The sequence below is a fragment of the Pantherophis guttatus genome, chromosome 1, assembly GCF_059756535.1.
Source record: "Pantherophis guttatus breed Tessera chromosome 1, ASM5975653v1, whole genome shotgun sequence".
Taxonomy (NCBI): domain Eukaryota; kingdom Metazoa; phylum Chordata; class Lepidosauria; order Squamata; family Colubridae; genus Pantherophis; species Pantherophis guttatus.
The window spans coordinates 236,297,556-236,319,429 of NC_142063.1; the positions used below are offsets into that span (position 1 = coordinate 236,297,556).

The 21,874-nt window shown below is 33.8% G+C and overlaps 1 protein-coding gene across 1 annotated transcript in view; it reads right to left on the reverse strand.

The window, feature by feature from the left end:
• Window positions 1-2,202: 2,202 nt before the first annotated feature.
• Window positions 2,203-21,874, reverse strand: part of RNGTT (RNA guanylyltransferase and 5'-phosphatase) — a 120,097-nt gene continuing 100,425 nt past the window's right edge. The window contains exons 14-16 of the mRNA XM_034408958.3: window positions 13,891-13,957; window positions 4,958-5,081; window positions 2,203-2,876 (exon numbers count right to left, since the gene is read on the reverse strand). Coding sequence (XP_034264849.1) covers window positions 2,713-2,876; window positions 4,958-5,081; window positions 13,891-13,957 — 355 coding nt within the window. The 3' untranslated portion in view covers window positions 2,203-2,712. The remainder of the gene's footprint in view (window positions 2,877-4,957; window positions 5,082-13,890; window positions 13,958-21,874) is intronic.

The window sequence follows — 21,874 nt, forward strand, 5'->3', positions numbered from 1 at the left end:
CTGGCTGTACACCGCCCTGAGTCCCACAGGAGAAGGGCGGTATAGAAATATAATAAAATAAATAAAATAAATAAAAGCAGCTGTGCTAGACCCAAAATGGCCCCTGCAACAAGCAGGAACCTCACACAGCCACAAAAAGCCCAAAAAACCAACTTTCACACTTTACACACACACAACACAACACAACTGGCTCACCCACAATGTAAAAGCAGCTGTGCTAGACCCAAAATGGCCCCTGCAACAAGCAGGAACCTCACACAGCCCCAAAAAGCCCCCAAAAACAACTTTCACACTTTACACACACACAACACAACACAACACAACTGGCTCACCCACAATGTAAAAGCAGCTGTGCTAGACCCAAAATGGCCCCTGAAACAAGCAGGCAGAGCCATTTAAAAGGAAATTTTTTTTTTCTTTTACATGGCTCTGGCGATCCAACCTGAGTTGCCTGATTAGCAGGCAACTGAGCTGGGATTGTCAAGAGCTTGGCTGGTCAGAGTCATTTAAAAGAAAAAAAAGCCTCTGATGATCGCGCGGCTCAGCTGGGCATGGGGGGCGGGGGCAGGGATTTTTGCTACCGGTTCTCCGAACTGGCCGCCACCATCGCTACCTACTCGCACGAGCCGGTCCGGACCGGGAGCATTTCACCCCTGCTCAAGGGCCTTACCTGATACTTCATTTTAGTTCGTCTGCAGCACTGCTATGAGCACTGCTTGTTAAGGAAGTTACCCCACCCAAGAGTCTCTGCAGATTTTACTCGATTTTACTCATTGCCAACTATAGGGGCCCTCAGCTCCATTTCCCCATCCATAAATGAAGTAAAATTTGACTGCTTAAGTTTTGTTTTTCTTTTATCTGGCTGACTACTGAAAATCACTGCAGGATTTTCAAGGTGTTTAGAGTTGTGATCTGTCCTAGAATTTTTGCAGGTATTGGTGGTAGACTGGCTTGCCTATAATTTCCTATACACAACTTTTTAAAGACAGGACCCCAATTTTTCATAGACGATAGCATGCAGGTTTGATCAACTCATCCTTCAGTACCTTAAGCAGGAAGGGCACTAGGATTTATGTAGTCTGGAAATTGAATCTAATTCAAACTAAATAAGCAATTTTAGGAACTTTCATCCTCCTGTTCAAATTGCCTGATGGAACATATTTCATTTTCTCAAAACAGATTGCTCCAAATAGGAGTTGTGTAATTCCAATTTTTCCTACATATTAGCATTCTGTTGTTTTCATTCAGCATTTAGCATACTGAAACTTTTCTCTTCCCTTCCTTGAATATATCTAGATAAGCTTTTTATTGTTGTTTTTAGTATCCTCCTCCAATCTTAGCTCATTCTGCACACCAATGTATTTAGCATTTTAATTGCATAAAATAATTAACCACATTTTTCCTTCAATGCTTGAAATATATTTTTGTAGAATCCAAAATGGGCACTGAACAAAGCACAAACTGATCTCCATGAAGAAAATGATTAAACTTTAAAAATATGAACACTAAATGTTTCTAATATATTCTGTTCAAAGTGGCTACCACTATATTACTAACAAATTTACTCAAATTTGTTGTGATCTACACATAAATGCTATTAAAATGCCAGCTGGTTTCTTTTACAGTCAACTTGTGAAAATGTTTACCCTTACAAATATTTCTCTTTTTTAAAGACAACTTTGTTCTCCACATCAATGAAATGCTATAGGGGCAGAATAAAACATACTTGTCCTGCAACTAATCATGATTTATTTTAAACTAGAATATTAAAACACCAGATTGTGAAAGATGTTGGCAATCAGCTAAACTGACTCTTGCTTCAAAAACTGAACATCTGACCTAAAACTGAACTGAGCTTATCATTCTAACTTCCTCAATGAAAATATTTCCTTTTATATTAACTGTTCTAATAGGCATTCTTCCTGGAATTGAGACTAAATGCCGCTTTTATATATGTATTTTGTTTTTTCTTCTATCATCTCTTTTTAGAAACTAACGTTATATTGTTAAAATGGCTCATCTTCATGAAACTCAAATTATATACCTTTTTGATATAACTTGTATTTATTTGTACAGAAATGGGAAATAATTTTTTATATCAAGGACTGTTTATGGTTGGTACTAATACAGAATCCAGTTTTAAAACAGATTCAGCAAATATTTAGTTCAAGATGAAAAAAAACACTCAGTGCACATCCAATACAATTTTTATATAAGACCTTGTAATGTCTTTAATATAAAAGGCTATATTTAAAAAAATAGTGAAACCTGGTAAACTTTTATTTAAGAAGAACATTACAATACCATTTGCAATTATTTTTAAAACAAGACCCTAAGAACTAAATTAAATGAAACAAGGCAATAAGTTTCACACACTCACTGAAATACTGTTGTTGTTTTTAAAAAAAGGGGGAAAACATTTTTATCATGGCTTCACAGTTCCAGATTGCTGGTATAAAATATCAAATTTGAAAGTTATCTACCAAACAATAGCTTTCCACTGATTCCACATCTTTTTAACCTAACTCTTTAGATTTAATATTTTTCAAATTTAGAAACAATGTTCAACTTATCAAGTAGAAAACAAATCTTAGTTCCTGATGCGGCATTCCAAAAAAAATGCACTTAAGTATTTACAGGATATTTACACCAAACATATTATATTGTAGAATTCTAAACAATTCTACTATTTTCTTGGTCAGAAGAGATTCGTTATGACGACAGCCGAGGCCTTTTAGGTGGTGGTGGTGGCATGAGTTCAGTGTCAGGATCTAGGTGATGTTTACGTGGCTGTCCTGGAGTTGCTGCCATACATTTTTCAATGAATTCAAAAAGGAATTCCTTTGTCACTGGATGTTGTATACTGTTGCATACAGCTGGAAGGCAATAACACATTGTGTGAGATGGAGAAGAGCAAGAAAAAACATTTATTCACAGCTGCATTTACAGAAAATTTAGATTCTCAAAATCCAGTGGATCCAAACCAAATTGCCTTGCAAACTGTTATGAGTATCATGACAACATAATCCATGCAATGAAACTCAAAGAAAGTCTTATTCATATGCAGACATGTTCAACTAGTTCAAAAGAAGAAGCTTCCCATTACAATGTTCCTGTAAAGGTCAATTTCTACACTGAAAGCTAAAACTCCTCATACCCTCAAAACTAGAATTGTTGATGTTTTTTCTCCAGCCTCTGAGACCTCTATTACTAAGATCAATCAATCAAGCAGAATAGAGCTGGAAGGGACATTGGAGGTCTCCTAGTCCAATCCCCTGCTCAAGCAGGAGACCCTATGCCATTTCAGATAGGTGGTTGTCCAGTCTTTTCTTAAAAACCTCCAGTGATGAAGCACTTACAACTTCTGAAGGCAAGCTGTTCTTCGTAGTTATTTATTGTCCTCACTGTTAGGAAGTTAATTCCAGGTTGCTTCTCTTCTTGATTAGTTTCCATCCATTGTTTCTTGTCTTGCCTGCTGGTGCTTTGGAAAATAAGTTAACCCCCTCTTTTTTGTGGCAGCTCCTCAAATAGTGGAATACTCTTTTCTCTAAACTGGCCATACCCAATTCCTGCAACCATTCTTCACATGTTTTTGTCTCCAGGCCTTTAATCATCTTAGTTGCTCTTCTTTGCCTTTTTCCAATGTCTCAACATCTTTTTTGTAATATGGTGATCAACAACTGGATGCAGTATGGCCTTACTAAGGCTTTATAAAGCGGTACTAATGTTTCATGTGATTTTTATTCTATGCCTCTATTTATACAATCAAGGATTGTATTAGGTTTTTTTGGCTGTTCTCAGACATTGCTAGCTCATGTTTAAATGATTGTCCACTAGAACTCCAAGATCCCTCCCAAAATTACTATTTTTGAGCCAGGTTTTGCCTAATCTGTACTTGTACCTTTGGTTTTTCCTGCCTAGGTATAAAACCTTGATAGGACCCATTGTTCAAGTCTGTCAAATCTTTTTGGATCTTGAGCTTGTCTTCTGGGGTGTTCGCTATTCCTGCCAGTTTAGCATCATCTGCACTATACTGTACTGAATCCTGTAATGAACAGCCTGGTGTGTGCCTTGTAACTATGTAATACATTTTGATATAGTATTTTTGGTCTAAAAGGTTAACTCATTATTGTTAAGAAGTAATTAAAACCTTTTAAATAAATTTCAATATTTTCTATTAATTGTAAGTGATTGTGCTATGTTTAGGCATGTACAAGCAACATATTATTTGGAGAACAGTACATATTTTTAAGTAATTTCATGTTTTTGTGGAAAGTATTGACACCTAAACTGTACAAATATGGAATCGTGAACTGCATGTAACTATGGTTGTATGGATAAATATCAGTGAGTTGTTAATAAATGTTAGTATCACATGGTACTTAAATATTTTTTGTAACTTTTGTTACAACATACCAATAGTATTTTTCCTCTGAATTTTTCAAAATAAGTTTTTGTCACATGAAGTGTATAGAGTTAAAATGCATTTTAGCTATATCTATTCAATATCGACAATAATAATTTGTAATGATTTTTAAGCATTTGCCTTGGAAAGAATCTTACTGTCTTATATATTTAATTAGATTATTTTTAATAGTAGTAGGAAATTGGAATGTACTACATAAACAACCATTTTTCATACTTTTAATCTTTTATTTCCCATGCTTTACACATTACTTTAGGATGTAGAAATTTTCACTGAGTAGGCTGTCTTAATATGAATACAATTGAAAGTGCCAGACAAGAGAAGACCACTTGATATGAATGCTCCATGCCAGTCCACATTTCATTTTTAAATATGCATGAGTCAAACTGCGGTTCTGAACTCCAATTTTTATTGAAGCCAAGAGAACTCAAATTATGAGTCTTAGAGTCTTTGCAAAAAAAAAAATGGTTAATTTTACTGGCTAAAGTTTAATAACAAAATGCAAATACAGAACCAGTTTATTGCACTTACCCATTGCTGTACTGTAAGCATTGGGAAAACTTTTGTCTATCCTTTGTCTCATAAAGACCCAGCTGTTGTTTTCAAACTTGCATTCTATTATTTTATTATCATATTGCTTCAAATCTTTTGTTACCTGTTTTTTGTTACAAATGAAAAAAGGAAGTCATTTTTTTTTCTTAAATTCAGATCATTCAGTACCAAATTACTTGCTACAAACATATAATGTACCTCAAAGATACAAGAGACATGATAAAAGCGGAAAACAGCCAAGTTAAATTTCAATCTATCTATCTATCTATCTATCTATCTATCTATCTATCTATCTATCTATCTATCTACCTACCTACCTACCTACCTACCTACCTACCTACCTATCTATCTATCCATCTATCCATCTATATAAAATATAAATAAATATATAAATTATATTTGAATACATCCCTATGGGGCGTATAATTTTTTTAAGGGGAAAAAAACCTAGAATGCAGAAATGCAAAGGATTTCTGTTCAAATCACAAGAAGTTTTATTCTTGATGTAATTACGGTACGTCTACAGAAATAAGAGTATCAAATGGAACACAGGAAATTGTGTCTATTGTGTTATTTAATCAGAAGAATATATTCCATAAGCTCCTAAAACTAACCATTTAGATTTTTAAATAAATTATACTTGTCATTTGAATCAGAAAATTTATATTAAAATCAACTCTTAAAATTGTCCAACATTTCTGTAATCCTATTTCTTCTCAAACTAACAATAATTATGGTCACGAAAAAAGTATGAGTTTGTACAAATTTACAATGATAAAATTTCCCACTGGTGTAAGTTACAAAACCGCTTTCCATCTGTGTGAAACTAAGTAACTGATGGGAAATCTATGGCCTCCAGATGTTGATAACTGTAGCTTCCAATATTCATTTCCATTAATATCCTCACTGGGGCTGCAGGGAATTATAATTTAACACATTTGAGCATCAGAAATGCCATATACTTGTCCTAGTGCCTTTATAATAAAATAATCTGAATGCTTCTAGGGTTGGTTTTATTTAAAAAAAAAGTTAAACCATACGCAGATATCTTTCAAGCTGTATTTTACTATTAGATTAACACTAAATCATAGAATTACTTGTATCCACTTAACATTTTATTTGTTTTGTATACTTTATCTTGTGCACCTTATTAGCCATGCAAAATTTTGGAGTAGCTATGGTAACTTCTGTTGTTGAACATGTTTTATTTTTCTAAACAAAACCCATGCTATTCTTGTTTTCATTATATGAGAAATGGTTTCTGTATTAGAGTGGAAATGAATAGCCTAATCTTGTCCCAAGGCAATATTTTATAATTCTTTGTTTTTTCACATACATTTTATTAAGAATTTTAAGCAGCAGATAAAACCTAAAAAGAATTAATGTAAAGAAAAGAAAGGAAAAAAGACAAAGACAAAGACAAATGTACAAAATGAAAAAATGAAAAAATGAAAAGAAACAGAAGGAAGTAGCTTTTGATTGTATAGATACCCTGCAGTAAAGGGCTTGGGTCTTTCCAAAAATTGACGATAGAATTCCAAAGGTATTCACTGGTGACACCATTTTGATGACCAATGTCCCTGATTCTCTCTTCTACTATTAATTCGGCCATCTCCAGGGTTAATTGGCTTAAAGATTCAGGGTAAGCACAACTGCAAAGTTCTGCTATACAGATACAGAGCCAATGAGATTGGTAGCTGTCTGTCAACAGCAGAGACATCAGGCCTATAGGATCAAACTTGATTCTAAATACTGAGATTAGAATCCTAGACCAGGCCTGAGTCTTAATACTTAGTACATTAGCTTCAAGCCTCAATACTGCACTTGGATACTGAACGAAGTCCTAAGGAAATTTCAATGGCTTCATAAACGCTCAGATTTGTGGGTGGGTCAAATTGTAGTCCACATAAAAGTTGGGCAATTGTTTTAGCTGTAAACAATTTAACTGCTGCTAGAATGTAATTTGCCTGTTGCCTATAAACTTTAATTATTGTTTGTGTGCTCTTTTGAGCAGTAGAAGTGGCATAATTTACCTGGGTTGTTAATTTCCTGGTGGCCTGAAATACTATGCTCAAATACTAAAACATCTGACCTGCTCTAATTCATGGGAACCAATTGTCCACTTTTGCTTTGTAAGGAAAAAAAAACTAGAACTTTGGATTTATCATAATTGATTATAAATTGTTCCTCATTACCAGGGTTCCCAATGCCTGCTTCATGCCTACAGAAGTATTTCAGCTTAACTAGTATCTCTAGTAACTAGTAACACTACTGTTAAAGCAGCAAGGTATTATTTTGTTCTGAAGAAATTTTACAAGTTCTCAAATGCACTTCCAAAATTTTTTCCCATCTTCTTAATTTTAAACTATTATTTCTGTAATAATTTAAATTTATTTAAATCTAATCATCACAAATGCTTCCTTCTAATCCTATCCCTCCCCCCAGCCCCCTATACACACACCAGTAATTCATATCACCACCACCGTAGCAACTATATTGATTTCTGGTGGATCATTGGATTTAAATCTTTTTAGCAGAAGTGACATCATGAGAAAGGTTGGGAGTTTTACTCAACAAGTTATCCACCACAAAATAGGGTTAAAATCATTCCCATTTTGTTTAGTATGATTAACAGCCCAATGTGTCCATCCATAATCTTTTTTATAGCATATCACATATATGTCACAGAAAAGCATTTCTCAGCCAGAGGTTTTATAGTTGTGGAATCAGCTAGTCACATTCAGGAAAATATACACTTTCCTAATCCATAGTGAATATGATTGCCCACAGAAAAAAACATTAGGCTACGTAATGGCTTGAAAATGCATATTAACTGGTAATCACTGCCAGGTAAAATTTATCTCTAGCTAGCTAAGTCCATCCATCCATTTCCTGTTGAAGGAGGAAAAGATGTTAGTGAACCACCTGTTTGAGAAGAAAAAGGGAAGGGAAGAAAGTTTATTGTAGTCAATGACTTTCACAAATCAGCATTCTCTATAAGGCTGTGTCACAATTTATCATTCTTATGGTGTTCACAGAATTAAAATAGCAGAAAATTATGTGCTTGCTCTATTTCACTGTGACAATTAAGTGGGATTAACTAACTATCTATGTACTTGCTTGGCCATTCATTAACAATCTGGAAGATCTTTCCAGAAAATGATAACATCTGCCAGAACAACGACCTAAATGCATTTTCCTAACAGAAAGGGCTGATCAGTTTAAACAATGACATGTTACTATAATTAGTCTGAATATGCTTGGAAGGAGGGGAGGGGGAGAAAACATTCCTTCCCGCCCCCCCATGTAATTTATGTGATCGCTATCTACTATAATCATTGGTCCAACCTACAAATCACGACTGAGTAATATCAGAAAGTAACACTGTTGTAAAAATTAGGATGACTTAGTTTCATCAATATTAGCCATCAATATAAAGATTGTTCTTGTTTTGTAAAGCAGACCCTCCAGAATTCTCTGCTTTTCTTATCCATTAAAACAGGAACAAGCAATATTTGGAAATGGACATTGTATGTATGTGGTTTTTTTTTTAATTAACCTTCAAGGGCCACTTGATACATTACTAGAAGAAGCCATCACCTTTTCCTCCATAAATGTGGAAAACCAGTCATAAGTCCCTTTTTGCAGGACCTTTGCTTTCCATTGAGGACCTGTATGCTGCACGAGCCATAAAGAGGGCTGTGAAAATATCTACAGACCCCTCACATCCTGGACATAAACTGTTTCAACTCCTACCCTCAAAATAACGCTATAGGGCCATGATGGCAAATCTATGGCATGTGTGCCAGAGGTGGCACACAGAGCCCTCTCTGTGGGCACACGGGCTGTTGCCAGCTGCTCTTCTGGTTTCCGGCGCACCCAAAGACCAGCTGACTGGTGCACATGCGAGCACCGGCCAGCTGGTCTTCGGGTTTCTGCTGCTCTGGCGCACACACATTCTGGTTTGGGCACTCGGTGCCAAAAAGGTTCGCCAACACAGCTATAGGACATTGCATGCCAAAGCTAGACACAAGGATAGGTTTTTGCCCCTGCCATCACTATGCTAAACAACTAATTCCCACAACACTGTCTAAGCCCTAGGATGTCAAACCACATAGTAAAGCTGTATTACCTATTATCCTTCTCATCTTTCCTATTACCTATTTCCTTAGCTACTTATAACTTTGTTGCTTCTATCTCATGATTTATGCTGATTGTCTTTATTTAGTATCCTATTAGGATTTATGCTGTTTGCTTATTTAGTATCCTATGACTATCACTGAGTTTGTAGCCTGATTTACGATGGTATTTTATGATTATGATCATGATTTATTACTTGTTGCTTGTATATATACTGAGAACTTATGCACTGGAGACAAATTCTTTGTTTCTGTTTCTATTCTATTCTATTCTATTCTATTCTATTCTATTCTATTTTCTAGTCTACCCTACCCTACTCTATTTTCTATTTATATAATCATGTATAAAAAGAATCCCCAAAAAGCAAAAAGAAAAAAAGAAAAAACAAGGAATTTTTATCTGTAAATGTTTACATAATAATATAGTTCAAATATATTTTAAAAATAACTGTCAGTATATTTTGCAAAACTGCTCCCAAATCACGATGTAAGAACAGCTGAACTGCCACAGCAATTCAGAGGTATAAGATAATACATTCTTTCAGTTCTACTCTTTAATTTGAAAGATGCTGTCCTTCATCATTTTAAATCCTTTTAGATAATAAAACAATGTTTCTACATAAAGCCTCTCTTCATCGAACACAGCCTCCCAGTTGGCATAGCATGGAGGAAATCCAATACATGTTTCTGTTAAAACAGCAGGGAATCCATTTCTTTTGGTGCCTCGGACCCTACTTGTTTACTTCATAGCTGATGGCTGCAGCAAAGAAGGGCAATGCGATGATGCTACTAGTAAGGCAGGGACCAAATACCTAAAATGTAATTATACTTTTAAAGATGTTTTAACCTATAGGAGGCTTCTTTCAACTCCTTCCCCTTAACTGCATGCTAAAATCAGCAGTGCGTCATGCCACTAAGTTTTGGTAGATTGCTGCTGATGGGGAACAGAGGAGGGGGACTGATTAAGTAACAGTCCTAACAGAAGCATCTTCTTCTAAGGACCTGGAAGGGAGAATGCTCCTGTTTCCTGCACTCCCCTGCCAAATACATTATAAATAATTTGCAGGACCACAGAAAGGAGAACTCCTGCTAACACAATATTAGATTCTACCATTTGTAATGTTCCTGAAAAAGAATGACAAGCCATTGCTTGTCATTTTAAATATATACTTTAAAATCAATGAATGTGACTTATAAATCCATATAAAACTGGTGACTTATCAAGGAGCAAATATAGATTTCAATTCTGTCACTGTATATGTGCTTGATGTTAACTGCAGTCTGCCCTATATATTAAGTGAAATGCCCTATATATAGCATATAGAATTAAAATGTCTCATTAAAATGACAATTTCAACATATGAACGAATCATTTAAATCATATTAAAATATGGAAAAATAAACAGGAATCCTTTGACACTTACTGTTATTTACTGTTTCACATAAAACTGAAAAACCAGGTAATTGAAAGTTTTCCTCAACTGTGCTTTGCTTCCCAGAAGCTAGCTTTATGCAAGTGTTTTTTGTTTTTTTTTGTTTTTTTTTAAATCGAACAAGCTTTCAACCCTGGAAACAATTATGCTAAAGCTGCCAGAAAATGTGTTTGCTTTGTTAAATTGAGCTTCAAAAGTATTTCAATTGAACACACATTTGTAATTGCAAGTAAGGCCTATTCTTATATCCAATTCAAAAACGCTTATTTTATTACAGCTTATTACGAATATGCTGTCTAAAATGCAACAGCATGACTCTTCCATTTCTAGCCCATAATTTTATGATAATTATATGTAATAGTATGCATGAGCTGGTTTCTGCTCCTAACAAAGACCCAGATTGGCATGATAGCAGTTCTGCTTTCCCTATGGTATAATACTTGCCTGCATAGGAACATTCTACAATAAGAAGAGATAAGATTTAATCACGTGTTCTCAGTTTTATATCTTTTCATCTGGCTGCAGTATACCAAAAGAATAAACATAATCTCCAAAGACTAATTATGGTATGTTTTCAGTAGCCAAGATTGGCAACTATGAAATATGTCTTTTATTAACTATCTCACATCCAAATGTTATTTATGGAAATCATCAGTTAAATCCTGCAGATCTGTTATTTCAACATGAAGTTATCTGAAAGCAATTTCATTCAGGCAAGATTCCAGTCACTTTCCTATAAATTAAACGATCGTGCCAGTGTTATATTTCTAAACTGTTGTATAATTTTGTCTTTGACTTAATCATAGCCAGGTTATCTTGGTATCATTTCAACAGGATTCTCGTTTGGTGTGGAAATTTTCTCTTATAAGATTTGGCAATCCAGATAAAGTTTCCCTTAAAATATAAACTCTTCTAATTGCTTTATTAAAGAAGTAAACGATTAAGATTTGGAAACTGTTTCACAAAAAATAAATATTTTCATAACATGGTTAAGAGAATCTGAGTGACGAAGAGAGAAAAAAGTGTATCAAGAACCACCTGATTAGTTATGCACATCTCCTTGGAGCATGTAGATTTGATCGCCAGCCCTTAAAATGGAATATGTACATAACAAAAGAGCTAAAATAATTGGGGTGTGTGGCTATTTCAATCTTTCTCAGAGGAAAACATAGACTATCTGTAAATTTAAAGTGGTTTTTCTCCCTCTAAAAATTTAGGATCATTTCTTAAAATAAATGCATTGACATCCAGAAGCATTCAAAGTTAAACATTGCTTATACAATGCATAGCTAAACTATGGGATTTGCTGCCATCAGGCCAATTGATAACCAGCAATTTAGTCAGCTATGAAAGAGGACTGGATAAATAAATAGAGTACTAAGCTATTGATGATACTAACCTTGATAACTCTTTATTACACCTAGAACTGTAGGCAGCATGTCTTAAATATAAGATGCTAGGAAGCAACAGTGGAAACAGCTATTGCCTTCCTCTTTGTGACAGTATTATTATTCTCTCTACAATAATTACAGCAATAGTAATAGCATTTAGGCTTATATACCACCCCATAGTGTTTTACAGCACACGCTGAGCAGTTTACTATGTTAAAGCATTATTTGCATATTGCCCCCAACAATCTGGGTCCTCATTTTACCAACCTCAGAAGGATGGAAGGCTGAATCAACCTTGAACCCCGTCAGGATCAAACTCCAGACTGTTAACAGAGTTAGCCTACAATATTGCATTCTAATCACTGCGCTACCAGGGCTCCTAATATAGAAATTAACCTGGAATTATTTAATCCTCATGAAAAAGATGAGTATCTCAGATCCTAATACACTAATTCTACCAAATGTCTGAAAAAGAATGGATTTAAGAAAGTAAAGAACATAATCATTTTAAAGTATAAATACTTTATCAAAATGTTTTAAAATATTGTATTTTTCGGAGTATAAGATGCACCTTTTTACCTCCCAAAAGGGGGTGGAAATTTAGGTGCGTCTTATACACCGAATGTAGCCCTGCCCACCCACTGGCTCCCACCCTTGGGGCTGTGCCTCCAGCAGTTACCTCCTTGCAAGCAAACAGTAAGAAAAAATAGCTCCTTTCAGCTCCAGCATAGGTTAATTAGCACAAGTTGATTAGATCGGCCTCCCGACTCTCAGCTGATTTGCTCTCAGCTGTTCTGCGCAGGGCTCTGCTGCTTGCTGTTTGCTGCAGGAGATTTTTTCCCCCTAGCTATGCTGAAAAACGAAACTGAAAGTAAAGCAGGCTCTTTGCTCCAACAAAATGGCAAAATGAGACAGAGATTTCTTTTTCCTCACCAAAAAAGATAGGTGCAAACAATGGGAAATTTAGGGCAAAAGAGGGGAGTTCAAGATTTTAAAACACAAAAGAAAAAAGGCAAAAATAAAAATAAGAAAGGAGAAAAAGAAAAAGAAATGAAAGAGAAAGATGTTATACATATTTAGAATTGAAATATGAATAGTAGTAAGAAATAAATGGGAAATCATGATTGTAAAAATGAAATGAATAATAACTGGAATATTTTTCTATATGGGCAAAACTTTGGGTTATTCGGAGAGTTTAAGATGTGAAAATGAGTAACATAAGGGGAAAGCTCTATTTAACTAGGTAATTGTAATAATTGAGATACTATTAATTGTATATTGTGTTGAAAGCAGAAATGGTTAAGTTGTGGTTTGGAGGAATTTATGGAGAAAATTATTTGGTTTATTATTATTGGTAAATATAATTAATTTGATTTGTAAGAAATTGGATTGCATGGAAATAATTGGAATATTCATGTTCATATTAATATACAAAAAAGAATTGTAATATTACATAATTAATCAATGTGAGGATGGATATAAAAATAGATGACAATGGGAAGGAGTATAATATAGAAGGGAAAAATTAATTTGATTAAGATTAGAGATGAGAATGAAGGGTAATACTGGTTTTTAAAAAAAAAATAGATGAGGAATAAATATGGCAAAAAGGAAATATGGAAATTTTAAATTTAATTGAAATGACTAAACACTGTTTAAATTTGTGAGCCGGCCAAATACTCTGTTCAAAGAAAATACATTGTATCTTTGTATGTGTGTTTGTCTAAAAAATAAAAAAAACCTTTTTTTAAAAAAAACAACCAAAAAAGGTAGGTGCTTCTTATACTCCGGTGCGTCTTATACTCCGAAAAATACGGTAAGTTGCTTATTTCTCACAAAGTTGCGAATGCTGAGCATAGGAATGGTACCACACACACACACATATACACACAAATTAACAGTTTTATAACTTTATCTAGGCAAAAACTTACAAAATTAATTGCTGTTACCTTAATTTCTGCAAAAGGTCTATCTAAACTTCCAACATAAAGCAATCCGACGTTCCGTGGGAGAAGCCTAAAAAAAGAAAATGTCTAATTAAAAGCTGTCAATACCATTGTGCATGTTTTGATAAGTAAAGTAATCTATCCTGGCCCATATATACTGTATATTTTAGTTAATATACCCAGAACTGAAGTAATAGTATAAAATCTAGTAATATACCAAAGTCCATGTTTTGTATTTTTGTCAGAAGGCACACCTCCAGAAAACTAATTATTATGCTTCTCAAAGCATGAGCTGATTAGGAATGGACAAAACTCACTTCATTATTTCTACAAAAATGAGTACTTAACCAAAAAAAAGGTTACATGTTTGGAATAAATATAAAATTCTCACAAGAGTACAATTTTCTAATTTATATGGCACTTCTTAGCTAGCATTAGAATAACTTTTCCCTTACCGAAAGATGGAGATCTGACTTTCAAGTTATGTTACACTTACTGATAATGATCAATGCATGATTCTAAAAGATCTGTGGAAGAAGTCATGCAGAGATCCAACACAGATTCAAACTTAAGAAAAGGCGAGGCCAATGGCCAAAATTCTTTTGTAAAGACTTTCCTTCTGAGGCCTACTTAGAACATGCCTATATGGAAGCTATCATAAGTATCCCATATTATCTCATAAAGATCCCAATCCTCCAAAGAAAGGCAGCTACTAAAACAGGTAACACATAAATTGCATGTTATGTAAACTACAAAAATTATCCAGATCTTCAGATTTCAAACTTTTATTCAGACTTTTAAGCATCTATAGAAAATTAAAATGGTTGCTGAGTTTAATCCTGACCTGGGCATTTTATGGCCCCTAGGTGACATCTAGCCCTTAGGTTCGTTGTCTGCCCTTTGTGGATTGCTTTTATTTTGAAGACAACTGCTATTTTTTTTTCCAATATGTCTGTGTGTGCATGCCTATGCGCCTTCACAACCCTATTGGTTTGGCCCTCCACAACAGTCCCCGTTTTCTCATGTGGCTCCTTGGAAAAATTAATTGCCCACCCTGGTTTAATATATCTATATCCTTATTGTGGATAATATAGTATCCCCATCCTATTCCTGCTACTTGTCAGAATATTTAAGTTTCAGAATAAATGGCTAAAATTCATTTTTATCAGATTATCATAGGCAAAAAAGCCTTCCATGAAAAGAGCAACAGCATTTATTTAGCATAAGAAAACAAACATAAAATAGTCCGTGATAGTTGCTTTTGCTATTAGATAGGCTTCTGTAGATTATAGAAGAATATTTTAATTAGTTTTCTCGTTTTGGTTATTTTAAATATTGTTTTACACAAGTACTAAAGTAGGTTTTCTCCAAATCATTTTCTCCCATGCAATCCAGAAAGAAATTGTGTTTTTAGCTAATTGAGCATCAAAAGTCATAAATCCAATTTAAGATTCTTAGTTGAAATTAATCAAAATGTAAATATGGAAAAGTAGCAAATTGGCAGTCAAAACTGTAATACTCAAGATTTCAAAATCAATTGCAACTTCATCAGCCATACTTCCTGAAAGGCAAATTTTTGTTAAGCAACATTTACAAAACTTTTTTTACTAATCAATGCAAAACACAATGCTAAAATGTAATTGGAAAATAAAATGTAAGAGTTATCTCTCTGTTATAATTATGGTTTTCTTTTAGTTAAGGGTTCTGTGGTTGAATATCAACATTTTAGGATAATAAATATGAAATCATTATCGCAACTTGCTAGGAAAGTTGCTGCTTATTTAAATGAAGGCATATGCATTAATGGAGCTGCGATGGTGAAGTGGTTAGAATGCTGTACTGCAAGTAACTCTGCCTACCACCAGGAGTTCGTTCCTGAGCAGCTCAAGATTGACTCAGCCTTCAATTCTTCTGAGATAAATAAAATGAGGACCCAAATTATTGGGGACAATATGCTGGCATTTGTAAACCACTCAGAGAGTGCTATAAAGCACTATGGAGTACTATATAAATCTAAGTGCTATTGCTATTAACAGAGAGAAAATTCTACATGAATTATAATTAATATTCAAAAAGCCATCCTTTAGACGTATCGAGGCTTAAAGCAGAATATGTCATCCCCTTAACTTCAACATAGGAAGGACATTGCTTTGATGAGAAGCAAATATTTATATATAGGACTAAGTTATCCCAGATCAGTTTTCATTGTTTGAAATATAAACCAGCTATAGTGAGAACCGAATCAACTGGATAGGAGAGTTGTTGCTTTTTTGATTATGATATAAATGGACTAGCACCAACTCTAGTGTTCTTTGCTTTCATATTGTATTTCCTTAATGTACCATTAGGACTCAGATTAAGTTTCACTGATAATATTTAAGGGAAAGATATGCAAACATTCAGAAAATCCATAAAGGAGTAAGTATATTTTCACAGAACTCTGTATAAACTGGCTAATACTTAAGTCAGAGTTAAAGATTCATATTCTTTCTCGTATATAAGTATTATTAAGGGTAATAAAAATTAAAAAGGACAGCTTTTTTGCTTTCATAATTTTTTCATAAAAATTGTATTTTTTTTCCCTTGTGTATTTTAACCTTGGAAATATTTTTTTTTAAAAGAACAGCATAGTAAATAGCACCACATGCCTTTACTTTCACCTGACAGTTTCATTATAGTGTGTTGAATACTTCGTCCATCCTATTTATAAATTATTCAAAGAATTGATCTTCTCTCATTCCTTAGGGAGATTATTATTTCATCTAACAGCCATTGTTAGAATCTTCTCCATTTTGGTGAAGTCTCAATTCCCTCTTCCATTTCATCCCCATGTAAGAAACTTTTGTCCTCTCAACAAAATATGTACAGGAAATATGAGAATAATCCGCAAATCCTCCACAGTACTTTTTGGACTGGCAGTTTTTAATTCTTATACTGATTTTAATTCACAAATCAGATAAATTGTTTTAATTCTGTCAAAAGTTTGACAGACTAAAGCAATTGTTTTGCAGATTGCTGAAATCTGTCTATGAAGGATGACAGCAATGTATTTCTACAAGCGCTGAACTATTAAACAATTTCTATTATTAAATAGTGGCATCCTCTGACTATTTTAAAAGTATATTTTCTCTTGTTCTCTTTAAGCAATACTTCTATTATCTAAAGACTTGATCTGATTAATATTGTAGTTATTTTTTTCCTATCCTGATCTCTTACCTTCTGAGAAGGAAGATATCAAAATAAGGAAGGAAAAACTATCTAATACTGGATGTAAAACTGAAATGATAAATGTAGCTTTTTAATTTGTAATGCTATCCTTTGTGTGTATAAATGGAAAATCTACTATTCCATCCTTATCTTTTGAACAAGTTAAACAGCTACCTTAAAGAATTGCAGTTTTGATATACAACCAGCAGCTCATATAAATGATAGCATGTTGTTAATCTAATTAGCTACAGGATGTTATTTCTCTATCCCTGGGCTCCAGTCCATTTTATCCAGTGTTCATTTGTTATTTTGGAACATCACTCTTACATAAGGGAATGAAAAAACAGGATAGACTAGAAAACAAAAAGCTCAATAACAAATGCCAGTAGAGATGCCCAATTCAATTCCATCAAAGCAGACACATTATTTTTGTAGTAAACATTAAATATAAAGTTGACCAATCCTTCACTTAAAATATCTATAAACCTGACTGGCTTACAAATTTTAGCAAGGACAAGCATTAAATATGTCACTTTCACAAGGTTATATATACACTGTATATTATGTTGATGCAAACCTTAATAATCTACTAGAATAAATCAAATGTTAATTTAAATGATTTTGGGATATTTGCAAAGATGGAAAACTTTATTCAAGTTAGCTTGACTAAAGGACTTCCATTGATCAACAGACTTCACTGTGAATTAGGCACATGACCAAATGCCTGCTGATACTACATAGCATGTAAACATTGCAACTACATTTAATATTGGTCCTATGAACAGCAATAATAGTCCTCAATTTACGATGGCAACTGGGGTCAGAATTTCTGTCACTAAACATTAACCGAATCCCATGTTAGACTAGGCAACTTCCAAGGCAATAACAAAGTCAGTAGGGAAGCCAACGGGAAGTTGAAAGTCTCAGGTGGCTTGTAAGCAGGCTAGCAAGCAGGTAAGTAAGTTGCCAGGTGGAGGACGGCATGAGATGTGAGGGAGGCTCAGAAAAGCTAGAAGAGGATGCAAGGGAGGCACAGCAAGGCTTGGGGAGAATGTGAAAATGGCTGATGCAACACAAATGCAGAAGGGCTGGGGAAGGGTGCGCGAGTAGGGAAGATTTACCCCAGTTAATTTTGATCTTCCCTGTCAGCTTCCCCATTGACTTTCTGGGGAAGCCAGCAGGGAAGTTCATAAATGGCAATCATGTTATCATGGGGCACTGCAAGCCATTTGCCAAGTGCCCTCAATACCATGATTCCAGGGTTGTTGGGATGACCAAAACTCTGAAGACCAATCAATCCCACCATTTGTTCAGTGCCATCATCAATTTGAATGGTGGCTGAACGAATGGTTCTAAATCAAGGATTATCTGTATAGTCAAAAGAATGACAGCTAGAGCATATCATTAAAGTATAATATATTACTTCAAGATTTGCAGATTAGAAGTCCAAATTTAGTTAACATCTATCTAGCTAACATCTATCAAATGTAGCATGACTTTATTCTAGAAATCCACTTCAGATGCTGTAAATTAAAGAAGTCAAGATAAAAAACAATTTAGTGCATAAACGTGCATAAAACAACCCTAATATGTAAAACAGACCCCATCTGGGAATATTTTGATGAAATTCAACTATTTGTACTTGAGAACAAGAGAAGCAAGCATGAAAATGCAAATAGTGCAACAAAATATAAGATCTGTTTGCCCAAATGAAGCATCATTATGAGAAATGCTGCTCCAGCTGTAAAACTCTGAAAGGAGCATGAGTACTAAAATATAATTCAATTTTAATGCCAATTCATCTAAAAATAATCAATATTATTCTATATGCTAAATGTACCTTCTAGAAATGAAATTTACATCTCACTGTCAAAGGTGTCATCAAATAAATGCACTTTTAACTAGAAATGGTAATAGGATCTTCCAGAACAGTAACTAAAATCATGATTTAAATCATTAAATTTCAATCTTCTCTACTAATATTTTAAATCAAATCTACCCTGGTTTCCAAGCAACTATCCATAAGAATTTTTACAAATGTCCTCCCCTTTCCCATGTTAAATGGGTTACTTTTAATTCTTGGTTAACGGGGATTTAAATGATTTTTGACTTTTTGAATAAAGCTTAAAACTAGAGTTTAAATCTACTTCTAAATTAACAAATATTTGCCAAAATAGACATGGTATTAGCAAATTTATCTTGATGCTTTTTTCCACTATTCTATGAAATACTTGAACTTCTTAAAATGTATGCATGGAAACAAAAAGCTGGTGTCTGATAAATTACTATTCAATTGGCCGCAAATTGACCTAACTTTAAACATTTATACAACTTAAAATCATTCTTGTTTAAAATGTAGTACAGTAGAAAGCAATTGTCTTGGACCTTCAAGTCTCATCATAAAAACATAACTTGCACCAAAAGACTGGAAACATTTTTCTAGTATTAAGTTTTATATCCAGTTTAGTAACTGAGATAGCAATATGAATTTTACTTTGCTCTCTCTTTATGCATTCCATCACCAAGCAGAAGGACTATAAAATAATTTAAGGTATTCAATATTGTTATGCATTCCAATTCAATAAACATATTGAATACCTCAAAGTTGTGGTTGTAATGTTGTTACCTTCTACTGTCTAAAGAGAATCGGAAGATGGTGCCTTTTTCTTTTTTTTCCCATTATACTATATTCCTTCTTTTTCCCTTCCTCTCTTAGTTTTTATGCCTTTTTTCCTTTGTATTTTATACGTTGATAGACTAATAAAGAAGTTAAATCTTAAAAATTCAATAAACATATTGAAACATAGTTTTTTCACAGTTTAAAGTATGTAGAAGTATATTTGTCCATTTCTATATAAATTCAATGTCTTCATATTGTATCTATTGATCTATTAGAGGAAGTATATTTTAAAAACAAACCAAAACCATCTTTTTTTAATCGTGAAGATAATTCTTAATATCACAGGTAATAACAACTTTGTGGTAAATGCAAAATCACAGCAATCAACACAGAATCTGGGTTTATTTATATGTTATAGTTGAGAGGAAAGAGTTATTATGGAGTAACCACAATACATAATTACATATAATGTCAAAAACTATTCTAAAGCAAAGTAATAGGGAGAAAAACAGAATAGAAGCTTCTAATTAAAGAAACACTCTAGGCAAGGCAAACAGGAGAACAATGGGAGGTAATGTGAAAAACAAAACAGAGAATGCATAGGTTAAGGAAGACAAAAGCCATGAAGAATAACCCATGTCTTTGTAGCTAATGCTTGGTTAGAAAAAGGAAGAGGAGGAGGCAAGGATGCTCTACATTTAATATTCAACGTAGTCGTTTATTTATTGATCTCAAAGATTCAATAGAATGGGGAAGTGTCCCAAATGGCACAGAGCTTTATTGTCCTGGCTTGAAAACTGAACCATGTATAGATTAGATTCTTAAATTCAATTTAATCAAGCTATTGGTGCCCAATAGCTTTTCTAGTGAAATCCACTTGCTGATTTATTTGTGGCAATACAATTTTGTAATACTAGTAGGTCTTATAATGAAATATTGTAAAGTTTTGATCAAACTAAGCCAGTTCAAATCTGTTGATAACAGCCAATATTTATCATTGTCATGAAATGGTATATTTCCCACTGCAAAGATTACTCAGCTGTGATAGTTTCATCTTCCGGTAAATCATATCACACATCAAAGTTTCATTTTTAAAACAAAACAAAACAAAAACAAAACCCCTGCACTGTAGCAATTTGTGCATTTTTTCTATTTTATTTTTTAAAAAGGAGGGGGAAGGCAGAGAGAAGAACAAGAAAAATTTAAGGTAGTGTGATAACAGTTATCTGGATATCCCATATGACTGGATGGGTGCACAGTAATTCTTTAGAACCTGGTATACAAAGCTCATTAATTGTAAATAAGGAATATCATATCATATAATACCGTATTAAGGTCTGAACTGGTATTAATAATAAGCAGAACATCAGAAGTAGAACAAATTCCTGACTGGAACTTGACATAATGGATGTATGAATAAAAATAGTTACAAAATTTGTAGTTAATATAAACTGCATTAATGAACTCTATATAAAATGTGGTTCAGATTTAACAGCCTATCCAACTCAATATTACCTATTAATCTATTAAATCAAGTATTTATTGTATTGAATACTTTCCCATGGATGAGTGGACTACCATGAGCAGCATATTTTATCTTTTAATATACTGTAGCTTTAATTTTAAAAGCGACATTTTCATAGATTAAATATATTTTAAAAATTCTGTCTGGCTATTATTTTTCTTACTTATTTGACCTACTTTCAAGACTAAGCTACTAGTCTTGAAGCTACATAGATACTCTTGTATGTTTTTAATAAGTTGGGGCAGTCTATCTTTTCTAAAATTTTGCAAATCCAAAATTATTTGTAAGATGTGTGATTGAAGTTAATACTTGCTAACAGAAATATCTGTCTTGGAGTATAGTTTGATCTATATATGATATAAAGCAGGGGTGAAATGCTCCCAGTTCGGACCAGATCGCCCGATCCAGTAGCAATGGCGGCGGGTGGTTCGGAGAACTGGTAGCAAAAATCCCTGCGCCCCCCACCATGCCCAGCTGAGCCGCACGATCATCAGAGGCTTTTTTAAAAAACTTTTAAAAGCATTTTTTCTACAACTTCTTCTGCCGAAAAAATGCTTTTAAAAATAAAAAAAAAAAAGCCTCTGATGATCGCGCGGCTCAGCTAGGATCTCAGAGGCTTTTCAAAGCATTTTTTT